The 17,577-nt window shown below is 56.7% G+C and overlaps 1 protein-coding gene across 1 annotated transcript in view; it reads left to right on the top strand.

Annotated features, from left to right (window-relative positions):
• The window catches only part of CA5A (carbonic anhydrase 5A), a 28,057-nt gene that overhangs the window by 4,093 nt on the left and 6,387 nt on the right, over positions 1–17,577 (top strand). Inside the window, exons 3-5 of the mRNA XM_007111285.2 lie at positions 11,740–11,858; positions 13,975–14,070; positions 14,200–14,262. Of these exons, the coding sequence (XP_007111347.2) occupies positions 11,740–11,858; positions 13,975–14,070; positions 14,200–14,262 (278 nt within the window). The remainder of the gene's footprint in view (positions 1–11,739; positions 11,859–13,974; positions 14,071–14,199; positions 14,263–17,577) is intronic.

The raw sequence follows: 17,577 nt of genomic DNA, 5'->3' as shown, positions 1-17,577 counted from the left end.
GTGGGATGTTAGTTCCCTGACCGAGGATCAAACCCTCGTCCCCTGCATTGTAAGGTGGACTCTTTACCACTGCGCCACCAGGGAAGCCCCTAACCACATCTTTAAAAGCACAGGGACCAGGCCAGCTCAGGGATCTGGGGAGCCGAGGTTTATGCATTTATTTACTTAGCGTGCCAACTTTTTTTCTGCCTCTGTTGGTCTGTTCCAAGCCCCAATTCCCAAGGAGCAACTAAAATTGTCCTTTCAGGTTTAATACGGTTTGTATTAATTTTTTTTAAATTTTACGCAGCAACTTTAAAAGATTGAATAAGGAATAATAGTTCCTGAACTTTTAATTGCTTGGCTGATAGTTGTGTGAATATACTAGTCATTTTGAGAAAAACAGATTTGGATGTAGATGAGTTCCTATCGAATCTATACTCTTCCTATATAATTTTTATGTGTAGAGTCATGGGTCTTACGGACATTGTTACCGAATGCAAGTTCCTGTGCCCCACGGACAGTGAGGCCAAACAGCACCGAAACGTCGGAGTTTGGAGCAGAGAAAGGTTTACTGCGGGGCCAGGCAAGGACACAGGTGGCTCGTGCCCCTCAAAAAACCCCAAACTCCCTGAAGAGTTTCAGCACAGCTTGTTTAAAGGTCAGGTAAGGGAGGGGCGTCCCAGGGGAGGTGATCAGCTTGTGCACAATCTTCTGATTGGTTGATGGCTCTGGGAGGTCTCGGGGCTATGTGCTCAGGATCATCAATTAGTTAATTTCTTCCTCATTTAGCGGTGGTTTTTAGCATCTGAAAAACTCAGGAAATATGCATGAGATACTATTATTTGGTACTTCAGAGAGGAGGTATAGCAGAGGCTCTAGGGGAGGGGTCTGGCCCGGGAAGGCCCCACAGGGTCCTTCTTGGTTACACTATCTCTATAACAAGTTCGTTTTCCTTTAAGTCAAACAATGTGGAAAGCTTCGAAGGTTACTTTGGACTTTTGTATGTGTGTAAGATACGTTTGAGGAACTAATTCGGAGTCCCAGGGGAAGAGGACTGGTGGCTGAGCTTGGAGTCACCCTGCCCCTCGTCGGCGGAACACCCAGCACCCTGACCAAGATCCTCACCAAGATCACACGCCCAGGGACGTGTTGGTCCAGGGGAAATTGTGGCGCTGTTTCTAGAAGGGGGAAGGTATGCTGCACAGACAGACGTGCAAACACCCCCTTTCAAAAGAGCCCCGGTTGGATGAACAACAGCACGGCACGGACGGGATGCCTCTATGGAGGGTATGAGCATATCCTCATTCTTCTCTTTTTTTTTTAAAGGTGTATTTTACTATTTATTTATTTAATTCATTTTTGGCCGCGTCGGGTCCTAGGTGTGGCACGCGGGATCTTCCGTTGCGGCGCGTGGGCTCCTCTCTGGTGGTGACGTGTGGGTTTTCTCTTCTCTAGTTGAGGTGCGCAGGCTCCAGGGCACGTGGGCTCCGTAGTCTGCGGCACACAGGCTCTCCAGTTGAGGCACTCGGGCTCAGTCGTTGAGGCGAGTGGGCTTGGTTGCCCCAAGGCATGTGGGATCTCAGTTCCCTGAGCAGGGATTGAACCCGCGTCCCCTGCATTGGAAGGCAGAAGTCCCCATCCTCATTCTATGTAAGGAGGAACGGAGGCTGCGGGGGGGGGCGGGGGGAGTGACGGGGGCGGGGGGGGGCGGGGCAGGGGGCGTGCGGGTCCGGGAGGAGGGGGGGGGGGGGGGGGGGGGGGGGCAGGGGGCGTCCGGTTCCGGCCCAACTCCTGCTGATTCTAAAGCCCGCGTCGCGTCACTGCGTCAACCGAGTACTGACACGTCCAGGCACAGCTGGGTCAGAATCTTCCGTCTTGCGGCTCAGCCTCCTTCTGGGGGGACCTGTTCCAGGCGCGGGCTTCTTCCCAAATGGGGCAACCACGGCGGGCTGCAGCGCGGGCCCGCTTCCCTGTAGGGCTGCGCTAAGGGCGGCGCCTCTGTCCCCGCGATCGCCGCATTGGCCCCAGGCTGACGGTCGTCGGCCAGCTTCGGTCACTCGTGTGGGGTGAGGCCGCCTGGAGCAGGAGGGGACCGAGAGGGGAGGACCCCAGGGGGACGGTCCCCAGAAGAGAGGCACGCTCTCCGTGCCCTCCTGGGAGCTCCCACCTGCCGGTTGAACCTGAGCTGACCCCGGCATCCCCCCATCCCCGTCGTTTTCAAATTCAAGGCCTTTGCGCCCCGTTGCAGCCAGGCCTCTGTGTTGACAGGTCCTGACCCCCGCTTTTTCGCTCCTGCAGCACGTTCTCAATCGGGTCCCAAGGGCCCCTCCCCGCCCTGCCACAGACCCGCCGAATTCTCTGGGTGTCTCTCCCTGGCCATATAAATTATTTGGAAAATCCCCCTGGGGCTCACGTCCACACAGGCCCATCTGGTTTTACTTTTCTTGTCATTTTCCCCAAAGCCCAGTCTCCTCTTTCCTCCTCTCCTGCTCCGTTTCACATGCTCCACCCACCCACGCCCATCTCCAGCCTCTAGCCACCTCTGTTCAGATTCTCTGTCTTCTTTGTTCACCTCCAATGGAAATTGGAAGGTGCCGGGAGCAAAGGAAATGGAAAATGCAGCTGAAAGATGGGAAGAACTAAGAAAAAATTTTGCAGTAAGAAAATGAGAATCGTGAGACACTCCCATAATGTTTTTTTAAAAAACTCATTGACAGGGCTTCCCTGGCGGCGCGGCGGTTGAGAGTCCGCCTGCCGATGCGGGGCACGCGGGTTCGCGCCCCGGTCCGGGAGGATCCCACGTGCCGCGGAGCGGCTGGGCCCGTGAGCCGTGGCCGCTGCGCCTGCGCGTCCGGAGCCTGTGCTCCGCAACGGGAGAGGCCGCGGCAGTGAGAGGCCCGCGTACCGCAAAAAATAAAAAGATTCATTGACAGAAACGGAACGCCTCGGCGGCAGGAAGGGAAGTGAGTGGAGAAGGTGCACGGTGCAGAAGTAACTTTGCACAGTATGTGATCACTTTGGTCAGGTCACACCAACAGGTGAGCGCAGGAATGCTGAGCGGACCAGATCCGGGGGCTGAGGACGCTGGGGTTCCAGCGGGTGAGGGGTAGGAGAGCTCAGAGAGCAAGGCCGGTCAGCGACAGCGACGATGAGTAACAGAGGTGAAGGCAGCGGCTCTTTGCAAGGCATGTGAGACTGAAGGCCAGGGAAGGAAGGGCTGGCAGAGGGGAGGGAAGCAAGAAGGAACATAGCGCCGGCTCCAGACAGACCCCGTGGTCACACCCCGCAAGCCCGTCACCGGCGAGGCCCCCTTGTCCCAGCACCCGAGCGATCCTTTTCCTAAGGAGTGACAATGCCGTTTCCACCCGACGGGCAGTGTAGGTGCAGAAAGTGGGGTGGAAGGTCAAGGAGCAAAGGCCACAGATAGATCCTGCCGCTCCTTGAGGAGACGCCTGTGTTCCCTGAACCAGGTCCTAGGTTACCACTAGCGGGGATGTCGTTACTGCTGCCAGGTGCTTTTGAGTGACCGTTACACGACACATCCATGTGCAAATCAGGGTACACTTCTGAAGGCATTTCATTCTCACAGCAACTCCAAGAGACGGGTTACCATGCCCATACCTGGGAAGAGGACATCCGCGTCCAACATTCAAATCGGGGCTGTTTCCAAATCCCACTCCCTCCCCGCCATCCACAGAAAAGAAAAGAAGCCGGGAGTCCATGTCTTGCTGGCACTGTAGTGCCTGAGTCCCAGGAGCTCAGATGCCCCCCTGTTGCCCCTCCCACCCACTTAGCCACATGGACTGAGTGAGCCGCCGTCCCTGCTAGACCCTCCTCCTCTGGGGGCAGCTCATCTTCCTCCCGAAGGGCTCAGGGGGCGGGGAGGACGGCATGGTGGTCAGGGCCCAGCTCTGCAGAAGAAAGAGCTTATCAGCCAGGTAGTATAAGCTCGTTCCCTAACCTCTCTGACCCTCAGTCTCCTCCTCTGTCCACTGAGGTCGGACACCCACCCCGAGGGAGGATTAGAAGAGGCCCGAGGGAAGCACTTACCTCCGAGCCAGGAGAAGTGAGCGTTTCACCCGTGATAGCTTAGCTTCACCTGCTGGGGCTCCTCCCAAATAAGACCGGAACAAGGCACAGCTGTGCCCCTCTCAGGCCTCCCACTGGAGGGAACACAGCGCCGGCCAGGCCCGGCCCGGCTTCCTCTGACTACGGAGGACTCTGTGGTTGGTGACCCCATCCGTCGGCCGAAGGAGGAACAGTGGAAACTCCAAGCCTGGAGCTGTGAGCAGCCTTCCCGAAGGGTCACTCACTCTCAAGGACCCACGTGGGCACAGAGGTCACGGGCCTGCTAAGGCTCCTTCCAACACCAAAGTGGATTTTAAGCCGTTTGTAAAGGGGGGCCAGTGATGGCCTTTCATCCTCTAAATGACAACGAATAAGGATGCCCAGCGCCACCGGGGCAGCGTCCTGAGCCTGAGCTTCACGGAATCGGCAGCGGGCGTACACAGCAGGGCCCGGCGAGCGGCCTTTGCTGCTGGAGTGAACGCGTGACTGCAGGTCAGTGTGATTTTAAAGTTCACAGACTTCACGTCCGTCGGATGGGGAATCTTCACCCAAGAAAACCGACTCCAGCACGAAAGCCAAAAGGGAGACGCCGGAAGAGGGGTCCCTGCTGGAAAGGCGGGCTGGAGGTGGGGCCGGGAGGTGGGTCGTGAACGTGGCAGCAGAACTGCTTTGCCGTCTCCCAGGACCCTGCGTCATCCCACGCAGGGCCCAGGTCCCAGGGGACCCTTCCCCCACGGGTCAGGCGGGGGGCCTGCAGGGGGCGTGAGCTGGTGCCTCCCAGACAATGCAAGGGGGTGGCAGGGGGCATGCATTCCGGGAGGGAGTCCTGTGCTGTCAGGAAAGTGACTGGCCACTCTGTCCACACTTGCTTCCTGGGACAGTTATTTTCCACTGCAAATTCGTTCATTGGCATTCTGATTCCTAAAACCGCATATTTTCCATCTTCATTCCTTGTACATCCGCTGTTTCTTCCCTCAGGGTCTGGGCGTGGGTATCTTGGGGGGCAGAGGTGTGATTTTGGAGGCTGGGGGGAGTGTGCTTCCCCTCACCCAACTGTGGAAATGATAATCCCCACCCAGGAAAACACTCCGCCCCCCACGGCCCCTGAATCCGCGTCAGCCCCTCCCCACCGCACACACCAGCCAGGCCAAGGTCGCCGGTGCATCCGTTCCGTCTCTTCCTCCTCCCCCACTGCTCTCCCCGCCGCCCCATCTTTCCCTGTTCCCTTCCTTGTTCCCAGGGCCCCCTGTCCCACTCCCATCGCACCTTCCCTCCCCCGGCCTGGCCTTGATTGCTGCTACCTTAGGGACACGGGGTCCTCGTGACTAGCCCGGCAGCCTCCCCCCTCTCCTCCCTCTCTGCATCTCCTTAAACCACCAGCTCTTCTGCCTCGGAAAGGGGGCTCCCAGTCTTGCGGGGCAAGCCTGAGGCCCGCCTGCTGCCAGCACACCCCTACCACTCCTGGGGGCTCGTCAGTGTCGTGGGCCGCTGTCTGAAGAAACACCCCACTGACCGGCATCGGTTGGGAGGTGGACCGTGCGGCATCCCTACCCGCTGTCACACCCGGCGTGGGGACCCCGTTCTCCCTCCGTCCATTGCCAGGAGTGCCCCTCCCCTCTGCTTCCGCAAAACCACCCAGGAATTAGCGGTTCCCGCTCCATGCAAGGAGCTAGGATTGTAAATCTGCAGCACAGCCGCGCACTAAGCACTCGCTGTGCCTGGTGGCGCGTTAGGTCCCAGGACCTCCCCAGACACGGTCTCTGCTCGCAAGGAGATCTCAAGTTAGGAAATGCGGGGAAAGGTGCGTCGAAGGATAGACTACGTCAAGGACGGGATGCAAGTGTCGCCCCCAGACCCCACCTCTCTAGGCAGACATCCATGTCTAAAGCCTGGAACATTCAAAGGCTGCTGACCAAGGCTCGCCTATGTGGCCACTGCCGGCGCCTACCCCTTTGCCCTCTGACCCGTCTCCCTGCTGACCTTACGCTCCCGCCACTGGGCGCCTTCGCGGGTCCATCACAGTGGCCTGCTCTGTCCCTCCAGGCCTCTCTGCCTGTTGTCCCTTCCCGCCTACAGCCGGCCCTCCCCTTCGCTCTTACGGCTCAGCTGAACCCCTACTTCCTCGGGGAGGCCCTCTCTGATGCCCCGCACCCCTCAGATCCCCCTAGAGCACCCCGTCCTTGTCCACATGTCCACGACTCACTGCCTGCCTGCCCCTGGGAAGTCCATGCTCCAGGAGGGGCAGGGCTGCCCCGTGTCACCCTCTCCACGCCCAGCACTTAGCTGAGGCTGTGGCTCATCGTAGGAACTCAATGAATATTTGTTGAATGAATGCATGGTTTTTCCTTTTTACGCTTTGTGGCTGGCCGAGGCCCTTCTAAAGGACGCTCTCTTAAGATACATTTATCCCTCAAAGTCTTTACGTGCAGGTCCTATCTTGGGAGTAATAGTGGCTATTCCCGGTGACTGCAGATCTCTGCTTGGATGATGAGATGGTGATCAAAATGTAATAATAACCAGAATACGGTCATAACAGCAGAAGGTCCTACCACTGGTTGAGCCCCTCCTGGGTGCCAGGGGCCGTGCTAGGGAGCATTTGGTAAGCGCTACTATATCTGATGCTCGCCACGTTCTGATGGGGGTGGGGGCATCATTATCGTTTTACAGACATCAGGTCTGAGGTCCAGAGAGATAGGACCACTGTGTGGGACACGCTGCCTGAAACCAGGGGCTGTGCTCACGTTTGCCTGGCTTCAAACCCAGAGCCGACGTGTGGTGGTCCCAGAGGTTAGCTCCCCGAGAGCGATCTGACCTCCCTCGTTTCTGGATTTTGGGGTACTGCGGGTGGGGTCGTGTCCCCCAGGCACCACCAGTGCGCTGGCCGCCAGCTGTGGCTCCCGCTTTCCTGGAGAGAATGACGAAGACCTCCCTAATCCAGAGAACGCACGGAAAGCCTTTGCCCTTGTGCGTAGAGTGTCGGATGGAACGTTGGTGAAATCCTGGAGGGGCACCAAGAACGGGCTGCTTCTCAGCACCATCGAGTTATTTGCAGTTTTGATTAGTTAGAACATGTCAAACTGCTCTTGGTCTTATTTTAAGCTGCCTGCCAACAGCCTGCTTATCCTGGTCAAAGCACCAAACTACAAATTGACGGCTGTTATCAGCGGCTGTTGTGAGAACAGAGACAGTAGGATCTGGGCTTGGAGTCAGCCTCCAGCATCTCTGTCCTCAGGGATGCAGTTTCCCCAGTTATGTCTTGACACACGTTCTCCCGGTGACTGCCAGGTGCGTGCATGGCCTCCGGTCTGTGAACAGCCCTGTGGACGGCAGAGTCCGGGGGCTGGTGAGCTAAAGGCCCCCTTGTCATAAATTGGGCTCGCCTGTTTTCTTTTTCTTTCTTTCTTTTTAAAAAAAAATTAATTAATTAATTTTTTTTTTTTCTTCTTTTTGGCTGCGTTGGGTCTTCGTTGCTGTGCGTGGGCTTTCTCTAGTTGCGGCGAGCAGGGGCTACTCTTCGTTGCGGTGCGCGGGCTTCTCATTGCGGTGGCTTCTCTTGTTGCGGAGCACGGGCTCTAGGCACGCAGGCTTCGGTAGTTGTGGCACGCGGGCTCAGTAGTTGTGGCTCACGGGCTCTAGAGTGCAGGCTCGGTAGCTGTGGTGCATGGGCTTAGTTGCTCCACAGCATGTGGGATCTTCCCGGACCAGGGCTCGAACCCGTGTCCCCTGTATTGGCAGGTGGATTCGTAACCACTGCACCACCAGGGAAGCCCTACACCTGTTTTCTTGAAGCGAATTACTCTGACACTGTCTGGTCATTATGAAAAGTCACTGAGATTATTTTATCCAGGGCAGCCGCCTTAAACTGGGCTCCTAACTTTCCTGGCAGGAAAAGATGAGCGTTTGGCTTGAACTCTGCCACGAAAGTCGAGGGGCTGGACCCAAGCAGGCCTGGGGTGGAGTCGCCGGGGGACCTGGGGCAAGCGATTGACCCCCGTGAGTCTCAGTTTCCTCATCTCACAATTGGGCCAGTAGCAGCTGCTTGCAGGGTCAGCGTGACGAGCGGTCACCGGGGAAGGTAGGCAGCTTGGCACGATGCCCAGCGTGTAGCGGACGCGGGTGAAGGCTGGCTTGTCAGTTAGTACACTCATGCTGACTGTCCACCAGGCGCTGGCGATCACGGGCGCCGACAGATGTGGGTGCACAGGGCCCGGGACGCAGGAGATGCTGACCCGTGAGAACGGATGAGACCCTGTACTCGTCCCACCGCAGAGATGTGCCATGGCTGCCGGCTTTCGTCCTTTGGGTGCTTCCAGAATACCAGGCATTCTGCTGAGAACTTTGCATTTAATCCTGGCAACGTCCCATGGAGTGGGTGCTAGGACCCTCCCCATTTTACAGGCGGGGAAACTGAGGCTGGGAACAGTTTGGTAACCGGCCCGAGATCGCCGCGTTCGGAGGCAGTGGCGCCAGCACCGACCCAGAGCGCACCCCCGACCGCCTGCAGAAACGGGGCACCGTTCTCCGGTTTTTCAGCAGAGACACTGGCACTCGGCTAGTGGCTGTCTTTGCCCATCCGTCTAATTTTAGAGACGTCGTTCCAGAGAGTCTTCTGTCCCTGGCTTGAAAGATGCTCGAGGTGTACAAGTCTGACACCCGAGCTTGTACTCAAGCAGCTCCTGTCCAGTTGATGCTGTTTCTCTCCTGCAGTGCGTTTGAAGGAGGGAGGCTGAGGGCATCACAGTGCCGGGTTCCGGGTCCGCCGCCGACCGGCCGCGGGGCGCCACTGCAGCCCCGCCCGTGGCACCAGGGCTCCTCTGGCCATGCCTCCCCTCCCTCTCCGCTTCCCTCCTGAGATGCTCGTGCTGTGCTTTCCTCCTTATCTGCATCTGCAGGTCACAGAGCCGGCGAGGGGCAGCAGCCCGCGGGGTTTGCTGTGAGTTTGCCTGGTCCCAGCTCGGGGTGGCCCCTGCCCGCTTACAGACGACCAGGTGTCAGCCTGCGGTCGGAAGGAGAGGCCCCACCGAGAGGAACATTCCTCCCTGCAGGCCCGATTCCAAAGCTGACCTCCGTCCACGTTCTCTTCCTTAAGCGGGCAGCCCTCTTTGGGAAGCAGACAGGAGGGAGTCCCCCTGCGAGAGGCCGCTTCTTGGAGAATTCTGGGGGCAGCTGGATGCGGGGAGAGCGTGGGGCCCTGGTCCCCGGGCTCCAGGCCTGCCCTGAGGGTGACCCTGGGAAAATCTTCACCTGCCGGAGGCGGGGGCGATGCTCGTGCCTGGCCCCCTCCCCTTCCCTGCTCTCTGTCGGCGGCCACGTTGGGAGTGGTTTCTCTGCGAGGTTATTTTTGGCGGGGTCTGCCCGACACCCGGCCGGTGGTGGGTTTTCGCCTCGTGCGGTTGGTGTCGCTCTTTCTGGAGACCTTATGTGGTGTCTACACATCAGAGTCCTCAGATGCTTGAGCTGGGAGGGACCCCCCAGGACCCCCTAGCTAGGCATCCTTTCTCTGTCATGACACGAAGGAGCCGAGTCCCTGGAAAGATACATGGCGTGTGGTCGCCGCCGTCGTTGTCATCACCGTCTGACTGCACTTGATGAGGCCGTCCTGCCCCACTGCTTATCTCACAGGGGGGACAGCTGAGGCTCTGAGAGGCTGACCCACTTGCGCGAGGTCACACAGCAGACGCACTGGTCAGCGCGTGTTGGCGGTTCCAGGTGTCTGCTGGCCAGGCCTCCCAGCTCCCCTTCCGCCATGATACAAAGTGCCAGACAGAAGTGGCACGAAGATCGCACTGCTGGTGTTTCAAGCTTTTGTAATTTCCTCAGATGACGTTTTGTACTCGAGGCACGGGTTTGGGCGTCAGACCTGGCTTCGCATCCTAGCTCCCGTGCCCGGGATTACTGACAACCTCTTTAACCTCTCTTAGAAAATTAAAAAACAGCACAAAACTACAGAGGTCGGTAGGCTCATGTGTCCTCACCCCTGAAAGGAAAGCAATCACCCCCTTGTATTTTCAGCCACAGAAAATCCAGTAAAGTCTCGTAATTTGAACCCAACAGGGAGGTTTTCTATCCACCTCAGCTTCTTCCCTGCAGAACAGCTCCTCCACACCCGGGGACTCAGGCTTCGTGATTTACGCTGTTTTTTTATACTTGCGGGGGGATGAGATACTTCTGTGTATGTTTTTAAAGTGAGATATAATTTGTGGGTGTTCGGGAGAATAAAGCCGTAGAGCCTCATGACGAGATGCCCGTAACGACGTTCTAGACCAACGCTTTCAAGTGAAGACAGACAGCGAGAAGCTTCGTGACTTGATCGAGGGCAGAATAATGGACTGAATCTGTTTTTCCAGTTTATAGTTCAGTGCTTTCTGCTACCGGTACCTTCAATGGCAAAAACAAAGCAGAAGCACCCCACCAGTCGTATTTGACACTTTCAGCAGCATCCATCACGGCACTAAGTGTCGTCCCTGCTTCTGCCGCGTGGAGGAGCTGACGCAAGCAAGGCCCACCCCTCCCCCCACCCCGGGAACTCACGCCATCGCTGTGCCAGTGTCCTCCAGACCCGTCCGAGGATCCCAGTGTCACGCTGCGCTCACCTCAGATACAAGCGGGTGTCCGTTACCATTACGTTTGTAGCACTTGGTGGTGGAAATCTGTTAGCAAAGTGCAGCTGAAGACCGGCTAAACCCTGTGCATCAGGGCCCCCGGGGAGCTCATTCAGATGCAGGCTCCCAGCCGTGGCCCTGGACCTCTTGGGGCAGCGCCCATGATCCCACAGTTCAGAGCAGGTGCCGCCATGACAGATGCTCAGGGATGATGGGCCGGTGTGCCTCACGCTGACAGCTCTTGGGGATGCCTCACCAGGAATTCGGGGTGACTTAGAAAGCGGTCATATAGCGAGGCTAGACCGAGCAGGGGCTGCCTGGAGATCAGCCCTGGTGGAAAACGTTACACCTTATTTTTTTTTAAATATTTGTATATTTTTTTTACTTTGGTTGCACCAGGTCTTTTCTGCAGCAGGCGGGCTCCTTAGTTGCAGCACACGGGCTCCTTGGTTGTGGCATGTGAACTCTTAGTTGCGGCACGCATGTGGGATCTAGTTCCCTGACCAGGGATTGAACCCGGGCCCCCTGCATTGGGAGCGCGAAGTCTTAACCACCGCGCCACCAGGGAAGTCCCCAAAATGTAGTACCTTATATCTCAGAATTCGTTTATTTAAACATCTTGCTCATTACCTATTAACTTATGAAATTATTTGGTGATAGAATTTTATCTGCTCTTCTTTCATTCGAAAGACATCTCTTTTTTCTTTTATTTCTTTCTCTTTTTTTTTTTTTTTTTTTAGTTAAAGGAAAGTGGAAATCTTATAGGACTGGCATGGCACGCATCTCCGAAATGGTTTTTCTTTGCCTTCTCGCTGCCTGCAATTGGCCGAGGCCCCTACTGCCACCAGGCGGCAGCACTGGCATGTGCGTCACTCAGGTGTTTCCTGTGAGCTGCTGGGGGCCCGCCGGGACCAGGTGATGGGGTCAGGTGACAGGGCAGACAAGGTCCCACGTTTCAGTTTGTGGTTTCAGCAGAACATCAGTCTCTTGAGAGCAAAATCGAGTAACCTCGATGCAGTCAATGTCACAGCAGCCCCACAGTCTAGCAACTAGACTAACACACCATTTCCACTGCTTCACCTTCCAGGAATTAGTGGTGGCCCCTTGGAAAACCACTACAGACTAAAGCAGTTCCACTTCCACTGGGGAGCGGTGAACGAGTGGGGCTCAGAGCACACGGTGGACGATCACGTGTACCCGGCGGAGGTTCGTAGCAGCTAATATGTGGGGACTTCCCGTGTGCCAGGGTCGATGCCGGGTGATCAAGCATCCTGGCTGCTCAGAATGGATTTCCTGGGACACGGGACTCTTAGGGCTCAAACCAGAACCGTTGGCCACCCCACGCATTCAACCTCACGACTGTGCTAAGGGGAGGGTACTGTTCGCACTTTCAGTGAACAGGAGACGAGACAGGTTCTGAGTGGTATTGTAACTTGCCGAAGTCAGACAGCTGGGATTTAGGAGCAGAGTCTGTGCTCTTAGCTCTCGCTCAGGCAACACTTGCTGCTGGTCGATGAGAGGCGAGAAGCTTCCTGTCCTTCGAGGCATTCCAGATCTTATACTGAGAATGGAAAATCTTTACAGTAGAAATTATCTTCTTAAAACAAAGTGATATTTGCAACATTGCAAAATGGGAGCCAATAAAGAAAAGGAGTAGAGATAAAGGTCAGGAATCGGATTTTGGTGGTTTTGGAGTAGTAAGTAGTGCCTTACTGGTGTCCCCCAATATTTTACTATGAAATGTTTCCAACTTCCCAAAAGAATGAAAGAACTGTATGGTGAGAACCCGTGAGGGTGCCACCCAGGTCCTGTGGCTGACATGTGCCAGATCCACTCTGTTGCTCCTCTGTCCACCCACCAGCCACCTGGATTTGAGAGGTATTTCAAGTTCTGGGCTGTTCTTGTCACCATTGTTACGGAAGTGATACTATCGTTAAAACAGACCGAGAGTCCAGTCAAACCAGAAAGTGAAAATCACTGCGATCACACAGCCAGAGGTGGCCTCTGGGGACAGTTGATAATTAGGGAGGTCCATTGGTTGTTATAATTACACACGTTTTTACAAATATGACAAAAATGAAGGAACAGCGGCTTGCAACACACTTGCTTTCAGTAAACCTCATTCCTCTTAGTAACTGTGCGCCTGTACCTCGGTTTCTGGCGAGCAGCTCTTTCAGTAGAGGAGTCTGTTGCAGTTCCCTCGTTTAGGAGCGGGAGTGCAGCTTGGGACCCACCAGGGGCTGTCCGTGAGCCAGGGGGGCGGGCGGCTGCCGGGCCGTCCCGGCTGTGCGTCCGGCCCGTGTTGGAGCGGGCCTTTTCCTGTGGGGTTTGGGAGGCCAGGCCGGCCCCACAGGCCCAGCGGTCCCTGTTTCTGGAAGACCACGCGTGACGTGGGTCAGGGGTTGAGGTGAGCTACGGGAGGGCAGGGGGGAGGCCACGCCACGCTCACGGTCCCTGGTGTGCGTGTCCAGGAACGCTGGGACTTGTTGGCAGCGAGCTGCCACCTGGAGCCACGTGGACCCTGCACCCCTGGCAGCGCCGCCCGGGCCCTGGAGTCCAGCAGCCGCGTGGGCGTGGGTCTTGCTGACCGCGAGAGGCTGGAGGACTCTCTGGGCCAAGTCCTTGTGGGCTCAGGGCCTGGGTCACCGTTCAGAAAGGCCTCCAGCACCACGCATGCTGGAGCAGGAAATGCGGACCGACACCCAGGCCCCTTCCTGGTTCTGAGCCAAACGCAGCATCGGCCCACGTGCCCTCACCCAGAACCCAGGGGTCCTGGTTCTGCCTCTTCCTCACCAGGGCCCAGGGAAGCCCGTTCCCCCAGCCTGTTTCCCCGCTGATTTAACTCCTCGTCGTCCGGTCGGTAGGGATGCTGACTTGGGACTTGGGAAGAGACCGTCGGAGGGTGTGTGAAGAAAGGACACAGGTGAAGTTCAGAGGAGGGTGACAGACGTAGAAAAATGCCATTTGGGGGGCGTACTTACGTTCAGACTGATCCGTTGTCTCTCTGAAACCCGGGTTTAACTGAGAGTGCTATATCTGATCTGGCAGCCCTCATTCAAGGCTATCTGAGGAGTAGCAAACAACCCAACCCCCCGCTTCTGCTTGACAGAGTCAAAGCGGGCCTCCCTTCTCTCCCCCTGGAAATGCCGAGGCCCTGCCTGCTGGGGTTTGAGCGAGCTTCGGCTGGGGGGGACCGGCCTGCAGCCGTGGATTCATTAAAAGCATAACTCGGGCACGTGTCCGCCACACAGAGGGAGGAGCGGCGGGTTCAGCTCTCTCGGCTCCGTGGTGATGGAGGGAATTCTCTCCTTCGGGGTTCCAGCTGCATCTAGTTCACTGGAACGCTGTGAAATACCCAAGCTACGCGGAAGCCGTGATGGGAGAGGACGGCTTGGCGGTGGTAGGCGTGTTTTTAAAGGTAAGCTTGCTGGGGTGCAGCTCTCCTAGTCAGGTCTGCTCTCTAAACAAGGTCGGCTTAGAGTGACGTGTGCTTGTCGCCCTGTCCCCTGCCCTGTCACGTGACCGCTCGGCGAGCCGCGCTGTGCAGCTGGGGACCCGCCACGAGGCGCTGCAGAAGCTGGTGGCCGTCTTGCCGGACATAAAGCACAAGGTAAGCGACGTATTTTGAAATCAACGTAATTGGGAAAGCGACACTGCTTAGAGTAATGACTACTTTGCCAAAAAAATAACCAAAAAAAGGAACCAGTTGGGTGGAAAGAGCGTTGCAGAGAGGGTCTGAGTCCAGTTCTGGAACTGCAAGTCACGGGAGCTGATTCCGGCTGTGTCTCGAGTTGGCTCACCGCCTGCGAGGTGTGCCTGCTCTTCTCGGGCCCTCCCTCCTCGGCGTAATGGCGTTTCCCAGCGTTCAGCCATTCAGGCAGCATCTTGAAGGTTTCTGCCTGTCTGCCCACCTGTGGTACTATTAGTTACTTGGTACTTTTTATGAAAGTGATCCGCCTTTTAAACATCTTTAGCCTTGTCCCAGGCAACAACATTCATTAGCGATAATGTTTGTTTTAAAACCAATTGAAATGTGGACTTCCCTGGTGGCGCAGTGGTTAAGAATCCGCCTGCCGATGCAGGGGACACGGGTTCGAGCCCTGGTCCGGGAGGATCCCACATGCCGCGGGGCAACTAGGCCCGTGAGCCGCAACTACTGAGCCTGCGCTCTGGAGCCCGCGAGCCACAGCTACTGCGTGCTGCAACTACTGAAGCCCACGCGCCTAGAGCCCACGTTCCGCAACAAGAGAAGCCACCGCAGTGAGAAGCCCGCGCACCGCAAAGAAGAGCAGCCCCCGCTCGCCGCAACTAGAGGAAGCCCGCGCGCAGAAACGAAGAGCCAACGCGGCCAAAAATAAATAAGTAAACATTTTAAAAATAATTTAAAAAATGAAACCAACTGAGATAAATTCTCAACTGTCGACATTTAAGAATGTCCACCTGCAAGCCACCTGGCATCCTTAGGGTCACAGCCCCATCCTGGGAGAACAGGGAGGCGCGGCAAGGGGTCCCGCAGGCGCACCCATCCTGCCCGGCTCCCCTGCACAACTGGCTGCAGTCGGCCTAGCTCCAAAAGACAGCAAGGCCAGCAAGGTAGCTTTTCTCCAGTGTCAGCTGAGAGAGGGCTTTGATGGAGAAATGGAAGTTCCTGAAAACTGCAGTTTATTTGTTCAGCACCAAACAAAAGAATTCCGGGGGAAGGAGGCACCCGTGGTCCTTGGACGTGGGGATGGGTGGGTCTCCGACCTGTCTTAACAATGGCGAGAGCGGCTCCAGATGGGAGATGGGGGCCAGCCCTTCCTCGGCAGCTTCACAGGGGCTGTTTGATCTGTGTGGCGCCCTCCCCTTGATGTTGACCTCCTGGGACCAGACCAGATCACCCCCCCCCCGTTGCCCTGTCTGCCAGCTCAGGAACTCAGCAAGGTCTAGGTGCTGGGAGCATCCATCTCCTCCCGGGTCCGCAGCCAGAGTAAACCTGGACGTTTCCCTGGTGGCATCCACCCCCTCAGGGCATGGTCTCCACCGCTTGGTGGGAAAGAAAGAGCTGCTCTGAGGTGCTGTGTGCTGAGGGGTCGGTCTGCTTCCCCGAAGGCTCTGGGCAAACGTGCAGGAGAAGCGGTGTTGGCACGGGGATGGAGGAAGCTGCTGGGTCTGGTTCTGGTCCCCATGCTCCTCCCTGGGCCTCAGTTTCCTCACCTGAAAAATAAGAGTTAGAATCTTAGGAGAGAAAGGCCCTGCCTCGGAGGGCAGGGGTCTGTGTCTCGTGGGTCGGGAGGGTGATCGGCTCAAGTCATCTGTCACAGTCTGTGCTCCTTCCTGGGTTCCCCCAACGTCTGGGTTGATTTTTAAAATTTTCGGCCTTAGGAGGCACCTCTGTGGTGTCCAGCTCTGTGGGATGGGACAGACATCCCGTAGCATCTGTGTTTGCCGCCATCTAATCACGTGGCTTTCGGAAGTTCTTATCTTTCTTTCTTTATCATGAAACAGACATAAAGGCTGGTTCTGAAAATCCAAGGTAAGAGCCTCAGAGGACGTCTGGCACGTCAGTGCCTATGGGGCTGGGGTGTGGGGGCAGGAGGGGGGGTTCATCTGTCGCCACACACCCGCAGGTACTTTCTGCATCTTGTCCCACGTGCATATGTGACCTGTGTCCTTCAAGAATTGACTAGACCACACGGTAGAATATTACTCAGCCATAAAAAGGAATGAAGCTCTGACACCTGCTACAACAGAGATGGCTTTTGAAGACATCATTCTGAGTGAAAGAAGCCAGATGCAAAATTCTCCGCATTATATGATTCCATTTCCAGGAAATGTCCAGAATGGGCAGGTCGGTGGGGCCTGTGGCAGGGTGAGGGCAGGGGGGCAGGTTAGGGGGAATGACAGCTAAAGAGGGTTTACTGGGGCTCTCTTCTTCTGGAGTTCTGCTTTGAGGTAACGAACATGTCCTAGAATCGACTGTGCTGAGGGTTCGCATGTCCGTCTCTGAATATACGGACAGCCATAGAATTGTGCGCTTTAGGTGGGTGGGCGCTACCTTTGGGAATCGTGTTTCAGTCATGCCGTTTTAAGCCGTCAGCTAGACACTGGTTCCAAGGTGGAGCCCGGCACAGGGTGCTTGGCGACGGTCTGTCAGAGAGAGTCGATTTACCCCCTTCCAGCTGCCGGCAGCTTAAGCACCACCTCCCCGTGGCTGAGCGGTGAGTCAGCAGCCGGGGACGAGCCGTCAGTGGCTCCTTGCTTTTGCCTTTGAGGGCCGGAGGCGGGGGGACACCCATCGGCAGGGAGCCTCCTTCCTCGGGGACCGAGAGCAGGTACCTCGTGCTGACTGTCCTCCCAGCTTGCCCAGCATGCGGCTGGGCCCCTGGTTCAGGCTCCGCTCCGGCTGGGCACTGGTTGGTGTCTGCTGCCCCCAGGGCTGCCCCCTCGAGCCTTTCACCTCACTCACTTCACGGGGGGTGGGTGGAGGCCCCGTCCTGGGCCTGTCAACCCGAGGAACCCCGAGGAGCCTTTCCCCTCTGAGCAAAAGCTGCCCAGGAGCTTGGCTTCCAGCGAGGCAGAGACCAGCCAAGAGGCCCTGCTTTCTCTCCACAGCATCCAGAGAGCAGCCTCCTAGCCCCTGCCTCTGCCGGTGGGTTTCTTCAGGGGTCCCCAGCCCTGAGCAGAAGCAGGGTGTCCCCATCTCCCCCCTCCCATCTCTCTCTTTTTTAAAAATAAATTTATTTATTTATTATTTATTTTTTGGCTGTGTTGGGTCTTTGTTGCTGTGCCTGGGTTTTCTCTAGTTGTGGCGAGTGGGGGCTACTCTTCATTCCGGTGTGCGGGCTTCTCATTGCGGTGGCTTCTCTTGTTGTGAGGCACGGGCTCTAGGTGTGCGGGCCTCAGTAGTTGTGGCACGCGGGCTCAGTAGTTGTGGCACGCGGGC

Source organism: Physeter macrocephalus, chromosome 17 (genome assembly GCF_002837175.3).
Source record: "Physeter macrocephalus isolate SW-GA chromosome 17, ASM283717v5, whole genome shotgun sequence".
NCBI classification, from domain to species: Eukaryota; Metazoa; Chordata; class Mammalia; order Artiodactyla; family Physeteridae; genus Physeter; species Physeter macrocephalus.
The sequence above is the reverse complement of the archived record's forward strand: the minus strand, read 5'-3'. Positions and strand labels throughout refer to the sequence as shown.